Raw genomic sequence first — 24,582 nt, 5'->3', positions numbered from 1 at the left:
AGAGTAAATGACTTGTTCCGCTTATTGAGTGTTATTCAACTGAATGGCTTCATTCAGGGTGAAAGTACGCATTGCATGCCAATGCTGTAATAAACCTCTAATGGCCACTTTTTCTTTTTTAGAGAACCTCTTTGGGAGGAGGTGGATTGCAGTGGGGGGAGGGAGAATGAGAACATTCCTTGCTCTTGGTGTCCCCCCCCCCTTACAAAGCCACCACATCAAGCCGCCACCACACATGTTTAGCTCAAAGGATGTGAGGTAAACCTATGCCTGGGACCATATGGCTGAGGAGAGCGCCTTGGGTGGAGTTTCAGTATTCCTTCACCGCTAACCATCCTCTCCCAAAGTGCATTTGCATATATCAAGTATTTGTCAAGGTTTTATTTCGCACACTGGCATGTAATGTGTTATCCCACCCGCCCCGAAATAGCAGATGAGACTTCCCTGGGGATTGCTTCATTAAATGCTCCTTCACATTAAAAACTCATGCATGGAGAAATCTATGTGCTAGGGAGGAGAGTTCTTCCAGATAAGTTTGTCGATATACTGGGGTTTCCCCACCTGCCACGCCTCATGGCAAACATTCTACCAGATGATTCCCACTCTTCTAATCTGAAGCGATACTATCCAGGGACAATTTTACCACCTAATGTGTTGTTTGTACTAACTAAGCCCAAGGGCCTTGCTAGACAGCAGGTTAGCCCGGTGCGAGGCCCGGGCTCGTCCCTGTGCATCCAAATGATGCACAGAGGATCCCAGGCTCAGGCAGGGCTCAAACCACCCTGGCCCCGGGCTAACCGGCACCACTTTTGGCCCGGTTTTTCCCGCGATCTCGGGCTCAGCCTGAGACCGCAGGCATGTAGACCGTTCCGCCACTTTTCCCAGCTACTGATTTACATGCGAGTAGCTGGGAAAAGCGGTAGACGGGCCGCAGCGTTCCCGCCGCTGCCAATGTCCCCAGCCTCCGTTTCCCTTTGTCACCATGTCCCCCGGCCTGTGATGCCCGGCGCCACCATGTCCCCCGGCGGGACATGGAGGTGGGGACATCAGGAGGGATCAGAGGCCAGGGGAGGTTGTGGGGGGAGGAAATCAGGGGAAGGGAGGAGCAGGGGACCCAATTTTGTTTTTTAAAAAAACCCTACCTGGAGCATTGGTGCGCTCCTGCGCACGCGGCCCCTTTAACTGCAATTAAAAATGGCGGACGCGACGGGGCTTTTCTAGACCCCGTCGCATCTGCCGTGTAGACGGGGCCGACAGGCTGTGCTACTTTTAGTGCGGCCTGGCCCCTCTACAGGCCCAGATTCTACGGTAGGTCTAGCAAGGCCCAAAGTCTCCTTTCATTGGATGTTTTCTACCCCATATTTGTATGGTGTGTGGGCATGGGTGTTTTGTCTTGGTTGCCAAAGAGTTTACAGCTCACAGGCAGAGGTTTCTGGTGTTAAAAGATTATCCCATGATAGGGGTCATTTGGAAAGGAATCCTTTGGTAACATCAATGACGTTAAACAAATATATGGGGCGAGCATAGATGGAATGCTGTGTAGAGTTTGTCACGTTTCAGAGAGGATATGGCAGAGCTGGAAAAGGGGCAGAAAATGGTAACTAAAAAAGAGTGGAGCAACTACCGACGAAGAAAGGTTCCAACTTTGGGGTGGGGGTGGGGGATTGGCCTAGAAAAAAGGGGAACAGGAGGTGGCATGATAGAAGTTTATAGAATTACGCATGGTGTGGAGAAAGTGGATAGGGAGTTTTCCTCTGTCTCTTGTAATACCAGTTTTATTGGAGTCATGCAATGAAGCTGAATGGTTTAGCAGACTGGCTGATGTGGTCCTGCATGTGCCCTTGCCCTTCTGCCCCCCACTCCTGTTGGTGTGTATATGCTCTATCCTCGTCCTCCCTGTTTCAGCCTTAACTATGACTTTTGCCATTCCAGCGGGGTGTCCATACAGCCGCCAATTCACAGCCATGTCAGGGCTTCCCCCCAGAAACTGTGCTTTTTCACGGTGCTGTTTTACTGTGACTTTTTTCAATTGCCCCGATGTCACCACCTAGTTTCTTCTGCCATCACTGATGGCTTCACTTCAGACTAAGAAAGTGGGCATAGCTAGGGGCAGTTCCCAGTGCAGGGTCGGTGTAGGAACGCAGGGGACAGAGGGCAGGTGGGACAAGTTGTGCAATGGCTGCCATGGCCGTGCTACAGTCTTGGGATCAAATGTAAGGGCAGTTGTAACGTGTAACACATCAATTCAATGAATTGCGGCAGGGCAGATGCACTGCTACAGGCTTTCAAAGTTGCACATAAAAAGTTTTCATGGTTTTCAGTCTGCTGCCCATTCCCCCTATCTGACTACAGCACTGTGATTTTTCCTCTCCAGATAGTCCATGCTTAGTCCTGCTATTTAAATGCTGCTTCGTAGTCCAAGTTAAAATTGACTTGTTTCAATAATCTGTCTTTAATAAGTGAGTTTTAATCTATTTATACATTTCACCACTTCAACCAAGCACCAAAATTGCATCCAGATGCTTTGGGAAACCGGTGCTTTTGCAAAGGGTCCCCCCCCACCACCACCAAGAAAATGCAGCGGTGAAGAGGAAGCTATATTTTGGGGGATTTGGGGGAAGGTCAAATAATAGTTATAGTTGACAGTATTTGACTGTTCAGTTGGCCAGCACTTCAACTCTGTGCTTAAACATTTTTATATGTATATATTGTCTGCATGAAAGGGTGGCTATTAAAGTGTATTATTGAAGCGTAATAAGGTTTAACCAAGTCTGCATAAAGCAATCATATGATCATGGTTTTGCATGTTTGAGGGAATGAACCTACAAAATCCAGAGTCCAGCAGCTATTTTTACTTAAAAGAGCAGCCGTGAAGACTTGGGAGAAACCATAGCTCAATTTTAAGAACATGCATGGCATGGAAAAGATCCCAAGTTCATTTCCCAGCATTTCCTTCTGTCACATCGAATCAAATATTTGTTTTCCAGAATTTGAAGGTCTGTGGATTCTTAATAAACTTGAGCTGAACAAAAAGACCTTAGGGTCCCATTAACTTGGATTGGTGAAATGGTGGGGCTGAAAAGGTTGTTCCTATCATCCTCACTGGTAGTGGATCCTCCTCCTCTAAATGGGCCATTGGCCTACTGTTCCATGCATTTGCACGTAATGTGTAGTTTGGACTCAGAGAAAGGCAATATTTGGCTAAATGGACCAATGACTCTGTATAAGGCAACTTCCTTTGGACTTCATGGAGGCTTGGAGAATTCAGCAGCTACAGAAGCTGTCTTGTTTTGTCTTCACTAAAGTGTTGACACTTGACTTTCTTTGTCTGCAACAACACAAACTTTTGCCTTTCTTGCAAGCGGACATAAATAACAGCTTGGCATTCAGATGCCCTATGGTACCATAGGACACCTGAGCCCATTGGCAGCCGTCTTTGAAACCAAAGGTCAGGCAAGCATTAGTCACTGTGGTATTCTGGCAAACCGGTACCCATCTGTGGAAATGCATTAGCTTCTAAGCTTTAGAGATGCCTGGAGAATGTTAAATTAGTTGTGTTTCATCCTGAACAATCAAGCTGCATTTCACATCTTATTTTCTTGCAAATATTCGAAGCTCCCTTATTAAATAATATGTCTTCTGATCAAGGTCATAGAGCTGTTGAACAAAATACCAATGATCATTTTAATCATTTGATGATTTGCTCCACTTAAAATAAAAAAAGAATAACCTCAGTTGCAAAGGAAATAGGGATGTGCATTGGATTCAGATGTAGCCTGAAGCCTTCAGTCCTGTTCTTTTACTTCCTAAGCAGAAGCAAGCTTCCCTCCAGTGCCAGCATAACTCCACCTGGGCCCTTCTAGTCCTAGGGCACATTTTATCAGGGGCTTCGATTGCTTTGCTTTGAGGAAGTGGCGGTGGGGGGAAGGATGGGACCATTCTTCCAGAACCACATGTTCTCACTGAAAAAAAGCCTTCAGCTGGGTTCTGTCATGAAATTCCCTAGCCCCTGAAACGCTACATGTTATTTTCCTGGGGAAGCCTCTATGATGTGTGCCATTTTCATACAAATGGCCCCAAAACAGAGGTGGGAAATTTGAGGACTTCTCTTCCACATGGACTTCTCTTCCACCTATCCTTCTGAAAATTTGCAGGTTTTTCACTTACGGACACCTCTATAACGTCTGTCATTTTCAGAACAATGTTCCTCAGGGAATATCGGGAATAAGTGAATCCTCTTTTGAAGATCCTAGACTCTTGTACTAAAAAGCAGTGCAGCTAGCATTGTGAAATTTGGCAGGCTTGATACTCTCAGAAAGGACAACTTTCCTTGAAACCTTCATCCAGTTTTGCCAAGAAATAGGTAGTTCTCTTTCAAAGAACCCTAAAATATAAAGCCACATAGCACCACCTCCCACCCCGTGCCTATTTTTCTGACATTTGGCAGCTGTAATCCCATCGTAACGGGGTACTATGCCCACAAATGTCATCCACCTACAGTATTTTTGCACAACTACCAAATTTGCACCTGCCAAACCATTGAGTGAAGCGGAACAGAATTGTGCACCGAAATTCGCACTTTCCCAAATGTAGCACTATAGTTCAACACATCACAGGAAAGTGCATCCAAAAACCCATTCATTCACTACGGGAAAATGTGCACAATAGTTTAAAGAAATGTCCAGAAATGCATTGCTGTAGGGAAAGTAGCTTGCAAAACAACAACAACTGCGAACACAAATGTGTATGTTTATGGGAAACGCGCACGAAAGTGAATATATTGGGGAGAAGTGTGCAGGCAATTCTGTCAAAGCCCTGGTTGACCTCTGGAAAGTAGAAGTGGCTCGCAAGTCCTCTCTCTTGTAGTGGCGCCAAATGAGTCCCTTGGTTTTCCAGGGTGCTGTAGGCACTGAAACAAGTGTAATGTCAACTTGAGCAATATTGACAGAAAACATGGATTGAGTCCAATCAAATGTGGGCTAGAGTTCAGTTTAAAGAAATGAGGGCATCAAAGCTATTACACTTCTCTGACATCATTGTGTCTGCACAGAGTTGCCCAATGGAGCTTTTTCCAGTGGTCAGAGGCCTATTATACACAGCCCCACAAGAAGATGGGGTGGACCGCTTCAAAGCCCCTCTGTGAACACTTTGCAGATAAAGTTGGTTGAATCCATGGCAACTTGGATGCCAGAGTTGACGCATTTCCAGTGAATGTAACTTTGGCCTCTGCTTGTCCAGTTACAATGGATACTTTTGAATTTGTATAGCCTAAGGATGTGCACAAGATTCTTGGAGCAGTGGGGCCTACTTCCTGTCTCATAAAAACAGCTGGGGTTGGATGGGGGATTGGATGAGTAGGTAAGGCACTGGCAAATGCCTCTTTAAAGCAAGAGTGTGTTTTGATCTTACATAAAAGAGATGGTAGCAAGCCACCTTGAGTACCATTATTCTTGGTAGAAAGGCAGGATACATATCAAATAAATAAACACGTGTACAAATTTCCATGCAGACTTTTAAAAATAAAATGGATAGGTTTATGCAGAATTGGGCCAAGCTTGGAAAAATGAGGAAGTGAATGGAACCAAAATTGACAGGTTCGCTCATGCCCTATATCTCAGTGAAATGATAGTAATGGTGGAGGAACTTGCCTGAAAGACAGCTGCCTTCTCCCATTTGTAGTAACCCTTCAGTGATAATAGAAAGACTATTTGGAGTGTGAGTATGGTTACATGAATCATCATACGTGTGTGTAATGATTCACCCCGCCCCAGTCTCTAAAAGTTGGCAATCACATCTTGTTCACATGAAAAGTATTTCAAACTCTTGGAATCTTTTCTGAATTCCAGCTCAGAAAATGCAGTGTAAGCATCTGCTGTGGTTTATGCAGGACCATGTGTGCTGTTTCTCATTCGTAGGAACAGTAATTGTAAATATTTGCATAGACTACAAGTGGGCCAACTGCTCATGGAATGAATCTATCAGCAACAGAATGTTTGCAGTCCTGCATCCATGTGGGGAGCAGCCTGGCATGCAGTAACACTTCTCACAGTACTTAGGGACAGAAAAGCTGGGAGGGCTGGATTGAAAAATGGGAAATCTGAATGGGAAGAGAATCCGGGAGTCAGGGAAGAAATGGGGCAGACTGCTCAGAGGCAGTTTGGCTGAGGGAAGAGAGCAGAATGGGCCCGAGAAACAGGCTCTGAGGAATGGGGAATGACAGGTGATAATATCCTGTGCTCAGCAAAGATGTAGAGGAAAGGAGGGGTTAATGAAAAGGAGGAGGGAGGAAGGAACCTCTCGTGCAAGCACTGAGTCATTACTGACTCTTGGAGGGACGCCAGCTTTCGCTGACGTTTTCTTGGCAGGCCTTACAGCGGGGTGGTTTGCCGTTGCCTTCCCCGGCCATTATTCCCTTTCCCCAAGCTAACTGGGTACTCATTTTACTGACCTCGGAAGGATGGAAGGCTGAGTCGACCCGAGCCGGCTGCCTGAAACCAGCTTCCGCTGGGATCGAACTCAGACCGTGGGGAGAGTTTCAGCTGCAGAAACTGCTGCTTTACCGCTCTGCACCACACGAGGCTCATAATGAAAAGGAGACACAGAGCAAAAGCCAGTTGAGGTAGTATGCACCTTTTTATATTCCGGTAAGCAGCAGCAGACTGTAGTGGTTCCCCCCCCCCCAATTCTGGAAACATTTTATGCATTTTGGGGATTCCGCCATTTGTGCAAATTGTAATTTGCACAGATTTGGGAGGGGGGTCTGGAAATTTGTACAAATGGCGTTGTAATTCTTTTAACATACTTTTTTTTATTGATGATCTTGTGTAAGTGTGCAGGATTCGTAAGTCTGCCTGTTTGCTCTGTAGTCTTGCAAAGGCATATTTCTCTCTTGTAAATATCCTTGTCAGTTTCATCCTGTTCATTCACTACATTGTTTAGCCCAGCAGAGCCATATACTTATCAATTTCATCCTCCAGTTTAGCACTTTCAGAGCAAAGGGGTAGGGATGAGGAATTGAGAAGTTCTTTGGCAAGTATGGAATATGATTCTACTGGGCTAAACAAAGTAGCGTGTGAAGAGGATGAAACTGAGAAGGTTATTTACAAGATTTGGGGTAACAAGGTGAATGGGTAAACATGGGATTGTGAAAATATTAAGACACTATTTGCATAAATTTCAAGATCCTACCCCCAAATTGCTGCCATTAAAAAAATGGAATCTGTATTTTGGCTTGATTCGCTATGACTGGAGTCGATGCTTGCAGGTGGGAAATGGAATGACATCTGCAGGGCTGAACCAGAAAAATCCGCCACATTTTCACTCCTTCTCCCTCCAACAGAATTCCCATACATCCCATCAAAAGGAGCAGATGAGGGTCTTTATCATCAGGGTGAATCTGAAAAGAAGGTAGGAAGAGAAGGTGTTCCTCAGCTCCAGCAAGGCTTTATTTATTTATTTATTTATTTATTATGTTTTTATACCACCCAATAGCCGAAGCTCTCTGGGCGGTTCACAAAAATTAAAACCATAATAAAACAACCGACAGGTTAAAAACACAAATACAAAATACAGTATAAAAAGCACCACCAGGATAAAACCACGCAGCAAAATTGATGTAAGATTAAAATACAGAGTTAGAACAGTAAAATTTAAATTTAAGTTAAAATTAAATGTTAAAATACTGAGAGAATAAAAAGGTCTTCAGCTGGCGATGAAAAGAGTACAGTGTAGGCGCCAGACAGACCTGTCTGGGGAGCTCATTCCACAGCCGGGGTGCCACAGCGGAGAAAGCCCTCCTCCTAGTAGCCACCTGCCTCACTTCCTTTGGCAGGGGCTCGCGGAGAAGGGCCCCTGAGGATGACCTTAGGGTCCGGGCAGGTACATACGGGAGGAGGCGTTCCTTCAGATAGCCTGGCCCCAAACCGTTTAGGGCTTTAAATGTCAATACCAGCACTTTGAATCTGGCCCGGACCTAGACTAGCAGCCAATGAAGTTGTAAAAGGACTGGCGTGATGTGGTCTTGCCGGCCAGTCCCTGTTAGTAACCGTGCTGCTCTGTTTTGTACCAGCTGAAGTTTCCGGACCATTTTCAAAGGCAGCCCCATGCATAATGCATTGCAATAATCCAAACAGAGGTTATCAGAGCATTGATAACTGTAGCTAGGCTATCTCTGTCCAGGTAAGGGCGCAGTTGGTATATGATTGCTAGTTCCGAGATGGGCAGTCAGTCAGGCTGATTTCATGAACTCACTGAGTATAAGGCTCCGAAAGACTACAGTGGCAACTAGAAGGAAGACTTCCACAAGAGAGGAGGACGAATGTGTTGAGGTCCAAAATTTATCCACAGATTAGATACAGCCCTGGTGGACTTAGACTTGGCATAATGTCATAACAGGTGCGGGTGACTCATGAAGAATCTGGAAAGGTCACAGATAAGAAGTGACGATTCTACTAATTTAATAATTGGACAATTGCATGAGTCATGTAGATATGAAAGTGTATATAAAGAGATGTATTTTAATCATGTCTCAACTCGGAGATGTACGTATCGTGATATGCTGTGTTGTGTATGGAGAAACTGAATGTACTGAAAATGCTGTCTTTATGCCTCAGTAAAGTTCTGTACTGAAGAGAGACTCCGGTGTGAGTATTTGTTGAGCAACTTCTTTCTAACCTCTGTTACATTGAGGTATTCCAACAAATGCCTGTGCTTTTTGACAGAGGGGGATACATGGCTCTAATTTTGGGTATTAATTAGAAGGTCACTCAAGGACTGAGGACTTTCAATAGCCAGTTGATAGGTGATGTGGTATTCTCGTGACTGAATTAAGACATGGTGGAGATTGGCTTTATTTCTCCCAAAAGTTCTTTGGCCAGAATATAGATGGTTGTGGTATTCTTTTTTCAGTTTCAATAGAAGTTGTCAATGGCACTGACAAAATGCTCCCTGGCCTGTCTTAATTTGTTTTGTCATTGCCAGTTAACATTTCCAGAGAAGATTGAGATTTTTGAGCCAAGGTAATAACTTGGGGACCCAAAATGGCAGCGAAATGGCAACATTTTCTGAAATTACTTAACAGTACTTGTGACTTGAGTTATGATTTGTTTTGTGTAGCATTCTGAGAATTGTTCCTCACCAACCATTCTCCTGGTGTGATTCCACCAGGTGAAAACATGACCAGCTCCTTTGTTGGGTACCCACCATCACATGAGCTTATTCTGGGTTCAGGCCCAGAATACATTTGTATGCCAGAATGTGGCCTTTTAAAATATGAAGTAGGACTATAATGGATTTTTGATGGTGCCTCCTGCTTTGAGCCAATTTCCCAGCTCCTGTTAGAGGCTTAGGGTGTACAGAAACACACCATACAATGTACTAACCACCCAGGGAATTGCTTGCATAATGTGGTACTGGGAATTGGGAAACTGCAGATTCAGACCTCACTTCAGGCAAATCAAACCTCTCAAATCAATTCTACGTAGTACTTGGTAAGCCACTATCATCTCACCCAGACTTCCGCTTGCAACCTGGGAATAATAATGCTGATCTAATTTATGAGACTGTTGTAATGATCACTAAAACCAAAGCCTGCATCAGGGCTCAGCATCTTTGTGCAGCTGTCACAGAGAGGGTGGTAGATTGAGAACTGCCCTACATGAAGTAAACTATCCCATCAGAAAGAAGGGTTTGCTGACACACCCCCTTTCCCTTTGGTGTTCTAGTTTTCTGCGTTCAGTGGGGGTTGTTTGTTTGTTTAAATGTGGTAGACCATTGGGATGGGCAGGGCAGGTTTTTTTTTTTTAATCATTATACTTTTCTGGATTGTAAACTCATCTTATAAGCACATCTGTAAAGAGCTCACATCCATTGACTGACTGGAAGCCTTTATCATCCATTACCCTACTATATGAATCATCTTCTAGTGTAGTCTTGTAAAATCAGTTACAATGGGTTGTCTGCATGGCTCATGCCGTCCCTTTACCAATAAGATTTGTCATCCTCCCATTTTCTCTCTTATAAATTTGTTGGAGGAACACTTTACAGCCTCAGTTTTACGAGGCATGTGATAAATATTTCACTAGGTGATTGTCAGTGTGAAGTAGGTTTCCTACCAGACAAAATGCCACAAGAATATTTAGAATGGAAATGTCACTCTTCTGTTCTACATTTATTGAAAAACATTGCCCTGTGACCCAGGCTTCATTTTTTCCCCCCAGAGTGATGGGAATAAGAGACATAAATTTTCAGGGGAGAAATGGTTTCCAAGGTATGGAAATGTTCGAGCAAATACAAGTCCGCATCTGTTGTATTTATATCAGCCAAAGAACTCATTCAGTTCCTTCAGATCAGAGGTAGATAAACGAAGCCTTAAATGTTCTCTATTCTTCACAGTAACTGATATAATAGTAAAAGCTTGGCATTCGGTAATGTAGCAATAGGCATGAATTCTCACTTTTTTTGGGGGGGGGGGGAATATTTCCTGAAGGGTACATAAAACAAATCTGAGTGCTTGTCATCCTCATATTTTAGTGCTTACTGCAGTAGATATAAATGGATGAACATATTAACCCTTCTATGCTTTTAAAAAGAAGTTTACTAATAAAATGTCATGGTCAAAGGGAGAGAGAGAGAGAATGAGAGAGATGTATTTGATAATGACTCCAGTTTAATGGAGAAATGCAACATTGTAGTAAAGATTATTGTTTAAATTATTGGGTCTGTAATAGCACCCCTTACTGTGTTAAGGTTGTCGCAGATGCTAGATAACCTATTTGTGAATCTTTTCCCTCAAATTAAAGCTGAGTGGGAGGATGTATTTGTTGACTTACACCGTACAATTGACATCCTTTTCTAATGATAGGCAAATGCATGGAACATGAAGTGACGCATGATCTTAGAAAGGGAAAGTTTTACTTTTAAAAAACAAACAAACAAACACCCTTTGGATATTTGAGGTCAGGTATGACCCGAAATCCCTAATTGTGTGAAGAGGATTAAATAAAAATTATCCTGCTGTTCCAAAATAGAGATTTGGAACATAATGTTGTTAATTATGTCTCAACAAAAGCATATAACATGATTTAGAAGTTTCAGAATATTCCATTACTACAAAATAGGGACTTAGTCTCTTTTCGTTCTAATATATTTGTACTCAGTATGAGAGGAAACAAGTCTTTGTCCCTTTGACCCTGTCTTCTCCTTTAGTCTCCCCAGTGAGGAAATAAAATTAGGTTCTGGGCTCCACAATTCAAGAAGGACGCAGACAAGCTGGAGTGTGTTCAGAGGAGGGCAACCAGGATGATCAGGGGTCTGGAAACAAAGCCCTATGAAGAGAGACTGAAAGAACTGGGCATGTTTAGCCTGGAGAAGAGAAGATGGAGGGGAGACATGATAGCACTCTTCAAATACTTAAAAGGTTGTCACACAGAGGAGGGCCAGGATCTCTTCTCGGTCCTCCCAGAGTGCAGGACACGGAATAACAGGCTCAAGTTAAAGGAAGCCAGATTCCATCTGGACATCAGGAAAAACTTCCTGACTGTTAGAGCAGTACGACAATGGAATCAGTTACCTAGGGAGGTTGTGGGCTCTCCCACACTAGAGGCCTTCAAGAGGCAGCTGGACATCCATCTGCCAGGGATGCTTTAGGGTGGATTCTTGCATTGAGCAGGGGGTTGGACTCGATGGCCTTTTAGGCCCCTTCCAACTCTGCTATTCTATGATTCTAGTGCAATACTGATTCCAGAGGCAGCTCCAGAAGGTGGCAAGGCTGAGCATTTTGGGGACCCCACAAGGGGCAAACTGCCCTAACGACACCTCCGTTCTCATTTTGCCTGGAGCCTCAAGAAGGTCAGAGGCAGTATGAGAGAATTCTTGCTTCTTTGGCCATTTCTACACCTGCCTTTTCTCCCGGGATTGTCCCTGTGCATCCAAATGACACACAGGGGATCCTGGGAGCAGGCAGGGATAATCCCTCCATTTGCCTGGGATAATCCTTAGGTATAGAAAGGGACTTTGCCTCATCCCATTCCAGGGACCCCATTGAGAATACCTTTCAGAGGACATCCAAATCTGCCCTACCGGGATTTCACTAAGCCCAATTTCTTTACCTGGATTGAGAAGGGAATCTGGATAGCAAGTCTTCCAAGGCCCCAAGAACAAATAATCTTGGTATTTTATCAAGTCACATATTATCTGGGGGAAGGATGGGATAGGACACATGCAAATCTAAGGCTCATTTCCTTTTTATATCCAGTAGCAAAATGTTAGTACCAACAGGGAATCCTTCCATTCCTTATTTGAGAATCTGTCTATTGTCTGATGGTTCAGAAGAGATCTTTCCTTCTTATACTTTGCCTTAAATGTTGTTCCATTACAGGCGGTGCGGCTACAGCAAAGCTAAACAAGACCCTGAAGAAGAAAAGATGCATTTCCATAATGGCCACAGTGAGTTAAGTTCAGATAATATGGTAGAAAATGGCACTGTTAAAGCTTTCTAGTATTTCTGAAGCTAGAAGCATACTTTCTATGTTTCTAGATGGCACAAACATGTATCACAATGTTAGAAAAGACATTCCCTTCTATGAGAAAGGGAGAGAGAGAGAAAGAGAGAGAGAGAGAGAGAAGGGGGGATGCCTTACTTAAAATAATGCTTGCCCATTTTTATTAGTACTTCTTTTAGAGGACATTAGTTATTGGGCTGGTTAGAACTATAATAATAAAATAAATAAAACTATTTTTTTCATTAAAAAATCAGCTGCCCAATTAATTATGGTATCTTTTTCAATTAAAAGTGTTTTAATCAATTGATCTGAGTAATTGGTTAAAAGCACCATCACACACTCCCTACCTTCATTTCTTCGCTCTTATATTCATTCCTCAGTTACTTCCTCTTTTCAAAAGAGGAAGTACAAAACGAGCACGAGGCCCATTGAGTCCGCTGCTCTAATGGCGCTGCTTCTCCTGCACACAGCAGGAAAGAGCAGCGATTCCAAGTTTAAAAAAACCATCGGATTTAATTAGGGGGGGTTGTCACGTGAGGAAGGCCAGAAGGGGCAGGAGACATACAGGAGGCACCGCATCATGGGAGGGACCTGAGCAAACTCCATCAGTGCCCAGTAAGGAGTGTGCAACAAAACACGCATCAGATGGAGCTTTAAATATCATAGCCCTCGTATATACCAAATGTTGCTTAGGAAAGGAAAGGAACCTCTCATGCAAGCACTTGAGTCATTGCTGACTCCTAGAGGGACGCCTGCTTTCGCTGACGTTTTCTTGGCAGACTTTGTAGCGGGGTGGTTCGCCATTGCCTTCCCCAGTCGTGGTTACCTTTCCCCCAGCTAGCTGGGTACTCATTTTACCGACCTCGGAAGGATGGAAGGCTGAGTCGACCTGAGCCGGCTGCCTGAGAACCAGCTTCCGCTGGGATCGAACTCAGGCCGTGGGGAGCGTTTCGGCTGCAGTAACTGCCGTTTACCACTCTGCGCCACACGAGGCTCTTGAAATGTTGCTTAAGAAGCATATAAAAATATAGTTTTGAAAGTGGTATGCAGTATTTGCAAAGTCATTTTCATAATTAGTAAGATATGTTTCCCTTTGTTCCAGTTAGTTCATGTGACAGTCCTCTTATGCTCATTCACTCCTACTTGTAGTATCTTAAGCTCTAATTTTATGCACAGTTAAGCTACCTGGCGTGAGGACGTACATCGACCCGCATACCTATGAAGACCCCAGTCAAGCTGTCCATGAGTTTGCCAAAGAAATAGAAGCCTCGTGTATATCAATCGAAAGAGTTATTGGAGCTGGTAAGAAGATCCAGATATCACACATTTTCTCTCTTTCATTTGCACTGTGATGGTCATAGAAGCAATTTCAGGAATATTCAATGCAAAGAAAGTCCAATAATTGAATTGGGGAAATGTGATTTTGTCACTGATAAAACTGCTGATGTTTATGAGAGCAGAATTAAGTTTTAATACGATAATGGGGTTCATTTCAGAAGCTTTTTTATGGTAATAAAAGGCTTGATCTTGAAAAGGCTACTGTTTTTGATATATAGGCATGGTGCCATGCAGTTTCCATTTGTCAATAGCTTAGTAGGACCACTTCTGGGTTAATATATACCTTAGTGAATCATTGATTAAACACATCATTGGATTAGTTGGTCATTTTGTGATTGAGTGCATTCCTGTCTTCATGTACTGTCTCTGTTAGACAGTCAAAAATGCATATAAACAGCTTCTAAACGATTTACAAAATTAAGTCTGTTGTCTTTTGTTGGGGAAAAAATTAGAGAATCTGGAGAATAGATATGGACCCCAGCGACTTCTCAAAATGTCCTTTACAAGTGAGGGTTAGGGTAAGACCTATTACCATGCTCTTGTGTAGCTCCTTTTCATTTCAGTGAAGCTTGAACTAATCCCAATGAAGCACTTAAAGTAATGTCTCCAGAAGCACTTTTTTGCTCTTTTACTTCTTTTCATTTCTAGGGATGAACAGATATCTACTCTTCTGCATCATTATTATTAAGTGGGTTGATTCTCTATTTAATTATGTCTTCCTATTGAACTTGGAGAATTTCTGGAATTAATTGTGGGCCTTTGCACTTGCACGATTTTTTAGTTTGTGTCATTTTAGTTTGTGCCTTTTCCCCATTACAGGCTCTCAGTGCATTGGTAAAAAGCTGCCCAAAGAATTTTGTTATAGTGTAGCATACAAATGTCACAAACAAACAAATAAATAAATACAGCTTGCTAGTGGTTGCTTTATAACATCAGGATTCCTTTTCTTTCACTGTTATTTAATCGGTGCATATGCCCACTGGTTAAATCACAGCACAAATAGCAATTGCTGCTATTGCGTGATTACATTAGGATTCCTTTTTTTATATTGCATATTAATACATTTGGATACGTGCACACAATCTATAAGGAAAAAGGGTCATGGATAGAAAACTGTGACACAATCTCCATGCATACACCCCAAAAACATGATGGGTTATTAATATATTGGTGTTGTTCAACAAGGAAGGAATGGAAAGGCACCTCTCGTGCAAGCACTGAGTCATTACTGACTCTTGGAGGGATGCCAGCTTTCGCTGACGTTTTCTTGGCAGGCCTTACAGCGGGGTGGTTTGCTGTTGCCTTCCCCGGCCGTTATTCCCTTTTCCCCAGCTAACTGGGTACTCATTTTACTGACCTCGGGAGGATGGAAGGCTGAGTCGACCCGAACCGGCTGCCTAAAACCAGCTTCCACTGGGATCGAACTCAGGCCGTGGGGAGAGTTTCAGCTGCAGAAACTGCTGTTTTACCACTCTGTGCCACACAACACTCAGGTTATTTGGAATCTCAAAATCTGCAGAGATGTTAGGATAGGGGGGAGAATCTTAGCCACCCCTTTCCATTTTACTGGACTTGCATGAGAAAATTGCCCACTGAATTTTGCCTCTTTGTATGTTCAATAAAAATAGTCTTTTTGGAATTGTGAGGCATTTTAAGAATGTCCTGTAGTTAAAGACTGGAAGTAGGCAAGTTGGTACCTTCTACTGTTATTTGTTGGTCAAATAATGCATATGAAGATTCTTTATGAAACAGATTCAAATTTTGATTGAATTTCAGAAAAAAATGCTCTAACATATTTTATTGTATAATAATAATAGTATGGTGACTAAAGCTATTCTTGAAAGTAAGATCTACTTGTGAGTAAGGCAAGGAACTCTCTAACTCCCCAGGATCTGAGACGAAAACAGGAGTCAGAGGCCGTAGCTAGACCTAAGGTTTATCCCAGGATTGTCCTGGGGTCAAACCTGTTCATCTACGTGCCACACGGGGGATCCAGCGCTCAGGCAGGGACGAACCCAGGATGATCCTGGGATAAACCTTCAGTCTAGCTACGGCCTGAGTATAGGAGGAACTGGCAGAGGTCAATGGGGCTTGAGACCTACTCTGAACGAATATAACTGCTGGACATCAGCAGTGAAGGAAGAGACCTCTTTACCTTCCTTCCCTCTCCCTGATGCTTGCCATTTGCCATCATGCAGAGTCCAGTAAATAGGGTGGGGATGGAGGGGGGGAGGTTAAGTAACGTTCCCCCTATATAATTATATTTACAAGGGGGCAGGCAGTCACAGAGGCTGCTAACTCCGCTTTCCTTTTCTTCCCAGGTGAATTTGGTGAAGTATGCAGTGGGCGTTTGAAAGTGCCTGGGAAACGCGAGTTGCCAGTGGCCATTAAAACCCTGAAAGTGGGTTACACGGAGAAGCAAAGGAGAGATTTCTTGGGAGAAGCCAGCATAATGGGGCAGTTTGACCATCCCAACATAATTCACCTGGAAGGCGTTGTCACAAAGAGTATGTACCTGGTGCTGTTTTGGTTATAGAGAGGTTGTGAAATATCATATCAGCTGGCATCAAATTTCAGTGATGTTAATGTGCCTACTAGGGCTGTGTACGGACCCCCCGATCCGCTCCACACCCGATCCGCAAATTCCGGATCGGGTCCGCTCCACCCCGCGTCAATCTGCCTATGGTCCGCTCTGCTCCGCTGCAGAGCTCCGGATCCAAATCGGACCTCCGCTGCGGCAGTAGGTAAGCCCCCCCTCCCTCCTTACCTGCATTCGTCGCGTTCTGGCGGCTGCGTCACCTGAGCCCGAGGACTCAAACAGGAAGACCAGGCCGCAGCAGCAGCCTGGTCTTCTGGTTTGAGTCCTTGGGCTCAAGTGAAGCCGCTGCCGGAACACGATGGGCTCAGGTAAGACCCTTCCCCCCTGCCCCCTTACTTGACTCCGCTGTCGTTGCCGCATGGACTGCGGTGGCGGCGGTGGCAGGTAAGGCCCCTCTCCTTCCTCCCCCCTTACCTGCATCCATCGCGTTCCGGCAGCAGCTTCACCTGAGGCTGAGGCTCAAAGCGGAAGGGCAGGCCGCGGTTGTGGCCTGATCTTCCAGTTTGAGACTCAGCCTTAGGTGAAGCCGCCGCCGGACCGCAACAGAGGCAGGTAAGCCCCCCTCCCCTCTTCCTCCTTACCTGGTTCTGCCACTGTCGCCACACGGACTGCGGCAGTGCCAGGTAAGCCCCCACTTACCTTCTTTTCGGAGCTCCGGATCGAGGTGAAGGATCCTCTTGGTCTCGATCCTCTTTGCCTCCATCCTCAGCCCCCCCCGATCCGCTTCGTCTCTGTCTTTGTCGGAGGTGAATCAGGCCGCCTCGCTATTGCTTCTACACCCCGAAGCGGAGCACAGCCCTAGTGTTTACCTGTGGTACTTACTGGTGAACTCTTTTTACCATTTTAATTGAGATTGTGTTATGCCTAGAACCAATGCATTCCTCCCTCCCTCCTTTGTCCTTTGCCCCTCCCGTTTAAGAGGCCACAATCCAACAGTGGAGGCTGGTGACACCGATGGCAGTGGGGTGGAGAATCTGCTTCATGTTTTAATCAGAACCAACCAGAATTCTAAAGCAGCTCCAAGGTGCTTCACACCTTGGATAGCTCCTTTAGAGTTCTGACTGGTTCTGACTGAAACCTGGAGCTGATTCATCTACCCACTGTCATCGGTGATACCAGCCTCCACCCCTGCAATCCAGAGTTCTCCCCAGGTGGAGATGGGGATATACAGTGGATCTGTTTTCTTTGTCAAATATCAGCCTTGTCACATGTCCTTTAAAAACTGAGGCTAACTGGAAGCTTAAAGTTGTTGTTGTTGTTGTTGTTGTTGTTGTTGTTGTTGTTATTATATTTATTTGTATCCCACATTTTTCCCAATACCGGGCCTCAAGGTGGCTTTACAAAATTTAAAACATATACATTTTAAAACCTATGAAAAGAAATATACAAACGTTATATGTTACAATATTAAAACATTAAACATTTAAAATACACAACAATTTTACAAGTCCTTAACGTAGACGGAGGCCCAGATGATTTGCCAAAGGCCTGCCGGAACAAAGTTATCAGAAACATAGTGTCACCCGCCAGACTGACAGATGATCATTGAATCATTCCCCACCCCCACCCCCACCCTGATACATTGCACAGCAGAGAGAAGCAACCTCTGCCCCCCTACATGTTTTCGCCTAAAATTCTCATGATCCCTCACCACTGACTATGCTGGCTTGTATAAGTTTCTTTGTGTTCTTATACCATTATGCCAAGCAATACTACAAACGAGAAGTATCTTGGAATTGTTGTAGATCACAAGCTGAATATGAGCCAACAGTGCGATATGGCTGCAAGAAAGGCAAATGCTATTTTGGGCTGCATTAATAGAAGTATAGCTTCCAAATCAGTGAGGTACTGGTTCCTCTCTATTCGGCCCTGGTTAGGCCTCATCTAGAGTATTGCGTCCAGTTCTGGGCTCCACAATTCAAGAAGGACGCAGACAAGCTGGAGCGTGTTCAGAGGAGGGCAACCAGGATGATCAGGGGTCTGGAAACAAAGCCCTATGAAGAGAGACTGAAAGAACTGGGCATGTTTAGGCTGGAGAAGAGAAGATTGAGGGGAGACTTGATAGCAGTCTTCAAATACTTAAAAGGTTGTCACACAGAGGACGGCCAGGATCTCTTCTCGATCCACCCAGAGTGCAGGACACGGAATAACGGGCTCAAGTTAAAGGAAGCCAGATTCCAGCTGGACATCAGAAAAAACTTCCTGACTGTTAGAGCAGTGCGACGGTGGAACCAGTTACCTAGGGAGGTTGTGGGCTCTGCCACACTAGAGGCCTTCAAGAGGCAGCTGGACAACCATCTGTCAGGGATGCTTTAGGGTGGATTCCTGCATTGAGCAGGGGGTTGGACTCAATGGCCTTGTAGGCCCCTTCCAACTCTGCTATTCTATGATTCTATGATGTCAGGGCACATGTTTAACTGTGCTATGGGTTATCACAGGGTTGGGGATACTCTAGCAGCCGGCCCATGTTTCTTACAACATGTAGTTCCACCCTTGTGCGTGCCATTTTATAACGCAGCCATTGCTTGTCAATTCCACCATGAGACCTTCCTAACGATGCCAAGGTCACTGGTTCAGAAAGCCTGCCACTTGCTTTTCATTCTTCTTGTTGGCGCTCATGCTTATTTGCGTCCTTAGTTTCATGTTCACTAATGTCATGCTAATTTATTCAGCAATTACTCTCAACCTGCAGCACGCAGATCATGAAGCATAAGGTCAAAGAAATATGATTTTCTTATGATTGAAACAGAGGAACAGAGCCAGAAGGAGCACTCCTAGGGGGTGGTGTCATTATGAGGTGCCGTCCTTTTTGTAATGCTGTCTTTTAAGTGCCTGAGATAAGGGAGCTGTGTTGTACGACTCGCCTGTGATCTGCCATTAGAACTGGGTGCATCATAAATGCCACTGCAGTCTGCAGAGATTTTTTGATATATGAGCAGAAGACCAAAGCGCTTCTCTTAAATTGCTCATTTGTGATGCCTGAACGCATTGGGCTGAAGCACGTTATTTCCAGTGCCAGGAAGCACCCTGGATTCTCTTCAAAAAGCCAACTTTTCCTATAAAACTACCCTTCAAAGATGGGGACAGTGGCGACAATGCATGGCTATAGCATCCTGGGAGAAAGCCAATCAACCAGGCTTACCTGCTTGAATGGAAACACTTCTCGTTAGAGGTGAACAATGAAGACTTCTCCACCCTTTTGGAATCCAAGGGGGGAAATCTATTTCCTCTGTTTTCCCTCCAGTTTATGGACTAGAGTCCTGCCTCGGAGTTTCCCCACAAACATTGTTTGGGGCTATTTGGGGGCCCGTCAAAACACTACACACAATGGGTAAGAGTACAGGTCTTGGACAGGGGACCCATGGATTGAAATTTCTCTGCAGTCAGTTGATGTGCAAAACACCAGCTCATGCATCTACATGATTCTGTAAATCCCTTTGCACTGCATTTTGGGGCGCATCTACACCAAGCATAGATATTCAAGTATCAAAGGGTGGAGCAGGCTTCAAGGTGCTGGTTTTGACCTATAAAGCCTTACACGGCTTGGGACCACAATACCTGATGGAACGCCTCTCCCGACGTGAATATACCCGGTCACTACGTTCAACATCTAAGGTCCTCCTCCGGGTGCCTACTCCGAGAGAGGCTCGGAGTGTGGCAACGAGGGACAGGGCCTTTTCGGTGGTGGCCCCCAGACTATGGAACGATCTCCCTGACGAGGCTCGCCTGGCGCCAATGCTGCTATCTTTCTGGCGCCAGGTTAAGACTTTCCTCTTTGCCCAGGCATATGGTGGCACATCTTAATCACCCACATGTTTATTTTTAATGTTTTTTAACGTTTTATGTATGTATGTTCTGCATTTTAGAATTTTAAATTTTGTATACTTGTTTTTATCTCAATTTTAGAATTTCTGTAAACCGCCCAGAGAGCTCTAGCTATGGGGGCGGTATATAAATGTAATAAATAAATATGAAAGCGGTATATAAAAGGCAGAAGCCACACAACTGCTTTATAGCGGTATTGAAGTGCACTGCGGGATCTACACTACTGCTTAATCGTGGTACTGAAGTGCACTGACAGCTGTTGGGGGCAGTGACCATCTACACTAAGCAGGATATAGCACTATGAAAATGGTATGAAAGCAGTACATGGTATGTGTCAATGGGCCCCAACAGTGGTCAGTGCACTTCAATAAAGCTATAAAGCAGTAGTGTGGCTCCTGCCTTTTATATGCCACTTTCATAGTGGAATATCCTGCTTGGTGTCGATGAGCCCTGGGAACCTCGGCCCCGTAAAGTGTGTTTCAAAGTTTCATGTACGCGTTACAAATTTTATGTAGGAAACACTGATGTAACTCTGAAGCAGTTGTAATACGCGGAGCAGTCCTCAGCTACATAGATCACTGGGTGCCCTTAGGCCCTTCATTCTCTCAGCCTGATTTCTTTCCAAGGATTGTTATGAGGATAAAACGTGGAGGAGAGATGTTCCTGTCTTAAGATCCTTGGAGGAAGGGCAGGATGCAAATGTGATTGATAGATAGCTTCATTTAAAACCTACTTTAAAATAATCAGCAATTACTTTTGCCTGCGCTTTTGTCTGCTTGGTAATGAAAATTGATTTAAGCAGAAAGCTGTATGTGTTCTAGCAGAATTTCATTGAATTTATAAGGTCAGGAGCAAACCCCGTTAATTATTGCTGTGTCATCGTGCCAAACTGTTGAGAAGTTACATATCAAAATGGAGCATAAACTATAGACAATTACCGTTAAAATGACTCAGTCCTGAAAATTAGCCTAATAGGATTGGAAAGGCATTATTATTCTTGTCAGCAATGGGGTAGCAAGTCTTTATTATGTTTTACCTTGATGGAACGGCTTTATTATTATTTTTATACCCGGTGTGATTTTGTTGAAGCATTTGTTAGTGATACAATCAGCATTACAATAGGGAATTTGCACACACCCCAATCCATCAAAGGGAGACCGGTGTGCGCTGCTCAGGTACAGGGCTAATACTTCAGTACTGCAGGGTTAATCTGGATTCCACTAAATTTCATGGATGCAACTGTTGATGGACATCCTCGCTAATCATGCATAATACATATGAGTACAATTGGGATGCCTGTGTGTAAAGGTATGAAGGGAGATATTGATGTCCAGCTCCTTCACTTTTGAGACTTCTGCCTACCTTTTAATCCATGAAGAGTCATGGAAGTCCTTCATTCCTTGGTCTTCTCCCTCTTTTCTTTTACATGTGCTTCTCTGACTCCTTTGCCTTAATTGTGAGCAGGCATATACTTAGAACTTGTGGATCATTTTGAGTCGCTACAGTGAAACGATCTCTCCCTCCCCTCCTCTGCTCTCCACTCCCCACCCCCACCCCTCTCCACAGGTGAACCACCATGAAGAAAAAATCACACATTTCTGATTCCCCACGCCTCCTCTCCCATTTGTCCCTCTGCCTTCGTCCTCCTCCCCTCTGTTATGAGGTGCTCAGTTTTTACATCTGGTGGCCTTGACAAGGTTCAGTGTCCCCTGAATCCAGACACTAAGGGCCTTGCTAGACCTACCTGATAATCCGGTGGGGAGTAGGGGCGAGGCCGCACTGCAGATAGCGCGGGCCGTCGCCCCTAGCTAGACATAACACACGACGGGGGAAGGGAAAGCCCCATCATGTTGGCCATTTTTTTTAACCTTAAAGGGGCCATGTGCGCAGGAGCGCACCAACGAAAAGGTAAGTCTTTTTTTTTTAAAAAAAAATAAAGGGTTCCCCACTCCTCCTGCCCCCGATTTCCCCCAATGTCTGATGCCCCCCACCCGCTCGCTCGCCATGTCCGCCCCCCCCACTTGCCATGTCTGCCCCCTGCTCGCCATGTCCGCCCCCGCTCACTTGCCCGCCTGTTGCCCACTCGCCATGTCCGATGCCCCCTCTGCCCCCCCGCCCCCGATCTCCTTGCCCTGGCCCCGTTCTTCTCCCCCCCAGTCTCTCTCACTGGGTCTGCTCTTTCCCCCCCGGCCCCCATCTCCCCCCCCCCGTGATTTTACCACACACACCCCAGCCCGATGGGCACAGCGCTCCTATGGATTTCCCCCCAGTGCGTGGCTTTTCCCAGCTACACGTGAGTAAGCCACGTAGCCGGGAAAAACCACGAAACCAGCTAGACCTTCCACAGCCCCGGGCTGAGCCTGGGGCTGCGGAAAAACCGGGCCACAAGTGGATCCAGTTATCCCAGGTCAAGGGAGGGTTTAGCCCGGCCTAACCCCAGGATCCCCTGTGCGTCGTCTGCAGGGAGTCCGGGCCTCACACCAGGCTAAACCCTCATCTAGCAACGGCCTAAGTGTCAGCACATGGTCAAAACTAGTTTAGTTGGAGGGGCAGAATGGCCAAGATCAGCAGCCTATTGCTGGCATGTCCTTCTGCCACAGACATGGCTTGCTCCTTGCCTCTTTTTTGCCATACTTAAAGCATTTTGGGATACAGATAGATAGATAGGCGATAGAGATAATAGCTGAATGCTAAGAACTTCCCTGCTGTAGGGGTACACATCAAAGGTGCTTATTTGGCCTTTACAAAATAAGTGGTGAATGCCAGCAAAGCAGTGCTTTGCCAGTTGGTAAACCTTTGTTTCATTTTATTCAGTTCTTTGAAGGCTGTGCACTCATGCTCTCTCTGTGTTGGAATGTAGCTGTGTCCTGAATTTGTTTGAAGAGGGCGAGAACTAGCGCAAAACAATCGCCTCTACAGCAAGGCCATCCTTCCCAACCCCCAATCCATTTTATCTGGCTGGATTCCACACAATTGTCTTTTAACAGGGTCTTGGTGGATGAAGGCTGAAATGCAGTCTGGGGTAGATTTCAAGGGATTGCTTGAATATGCTCTGATAATGGCCAGAATCAATGCTGAGAGAAGTATGAGAAACATAACCATTGTCTATCACTTCCATTATCTGACAGTAGCGGCTAGCCATTAGTGGCTTAGGGCCAAACTAATTGTTTGGATTATTTACTTCAGTGTAAGCGTGCATGGCCCCAATTTGCATCAGGGCTGTGGAATCAGCCGAGCCGCTTTCTTTTTTAAAAAACCTCTCATGTTCCCACAAGGCTGAAGTGGAATTTCTGGATGAAAACAGGAGGGGGAAGCTTAAATCCCCCTCCCAGAGTGCCATGGTCCTGATCTGAATCAGGGTTGCAGATGCTTACACAGAAGTAAGTGATCCAACCACATGTAAATCAAGGAACAACATTAAATACAAAAATACCATAAAAGGCATAAAACTGATAAATATATATATAAAACTGATACAATATTAAAATAATAATCGGACTTATAATCATAATAGTCCATTCCTGCCATAATTTTACATCCTCCTGTTACATGGTTTATTGTTTCTTGGAATTGATGACATTTCCTGCATAGGTCTGTTGTTACATTGTTATCTTTTATGTTGTATTTTTGGTAGTTCTTCGTTGCTATAACTTGATCCTATATCGCTATTAGGAATCCTTCTGTTTCTGGAAATAGCTCACCCTTCCTGATCTATTTGTACAATTGTTCTTTGTTTATTTGTGGGTTCTGTATTATGTTGTAGTGCTTCCCATGGAGTGCTTTTTGTGCCTATTATTATTATTATTATTATTATTATTATTATTATTATTATTATTTCTTAAATCTCTTTATCCAAAAAAAAAAAAAGATTCAAGGCAATTTACGACAAAATTATAAAGTACAAAAAATGTAAATGATTTAAAGTCATGAAGAATAATTACCAATAAAATGCCTTGATTCTAGCACCTATCCAATCATTCCTTGAGAATGTTGCCCCTTTACTACATAGACTGACTTATAAAATTATTTTCTGGATACACATGAAAGTGTTTGTTTCCAAATAGGATATCACTTTTATTGGCTTATAGAGGAACCAACAAAATGACACTGAAATCTCAGCTAGTCTCTGGATTATTCTGACTTGACGCTTCCCATGGCAATGAGAACAGTGGGTTGCATTTGACAAACACCTTTTTTTATAGTCAAACATACTGCCTATTACTTTCACTGGCTCTCCTCCTAATTCTTGTATTTTGAGATGAAAAATTATAGTTCCCTAGGCAATTTTCCCACTCTGCATCATTATGGTGAGTTGTGTAC

The 24,582-nt window shown here is 44.4% G+C and overlaps 1 protein-coding gene across 1 annotated transcript in view; it reads left to right on the top strand.

Annotated features, from left to right (window-relative positions):
- The window catches only part of EPHA5 (EPH receptor A5), a 362,633-nt gene that overhangs the window by 298,959 nt on the left and 39,092 nt on the right, over nucleotides 1-24,582 (top strand). The window contains exons 9-11 of the mRNA XM_063131415.1: nucleotides 12,377-12,444; nucleotides 13,677-13,802; nucleotides 16,160-16,345. Of these exons, the coding sequence (XP_062987485.1) occupies nucleotides 12,377-12,444; nucleotides 13,677-13,802; nucleotides 16,160-16,345 (380 nt within the window). The remainder of the gene's footprint in view (nucleotides 1-12,376; nucleotides 12,445-13,676; nucleotides 13,803-16,159; nucleotides 16,346-24,582) is intronic.

The sequence above is a fragment of the Elgaria multicarinata genome, chromosome 1, assembly GCF_023053635.1.
Source record: "Elgaria multicarinata webbii isolate HBS135686 ecotype San Diego chromosome 1, rElgMul1.1.pri, whole genome shotgun sequence".
Lineage (NCBI taxonomy): Eukaryota > Metazoa > Chordata > Lepidosauria > Squamata > Anguidae > Elgaria > Elgaria multicarinata.
Note: the sequence above shows the minus strand (reverse complement) of the source record. Positions and strands in the feature narration are given on the sequence as shown.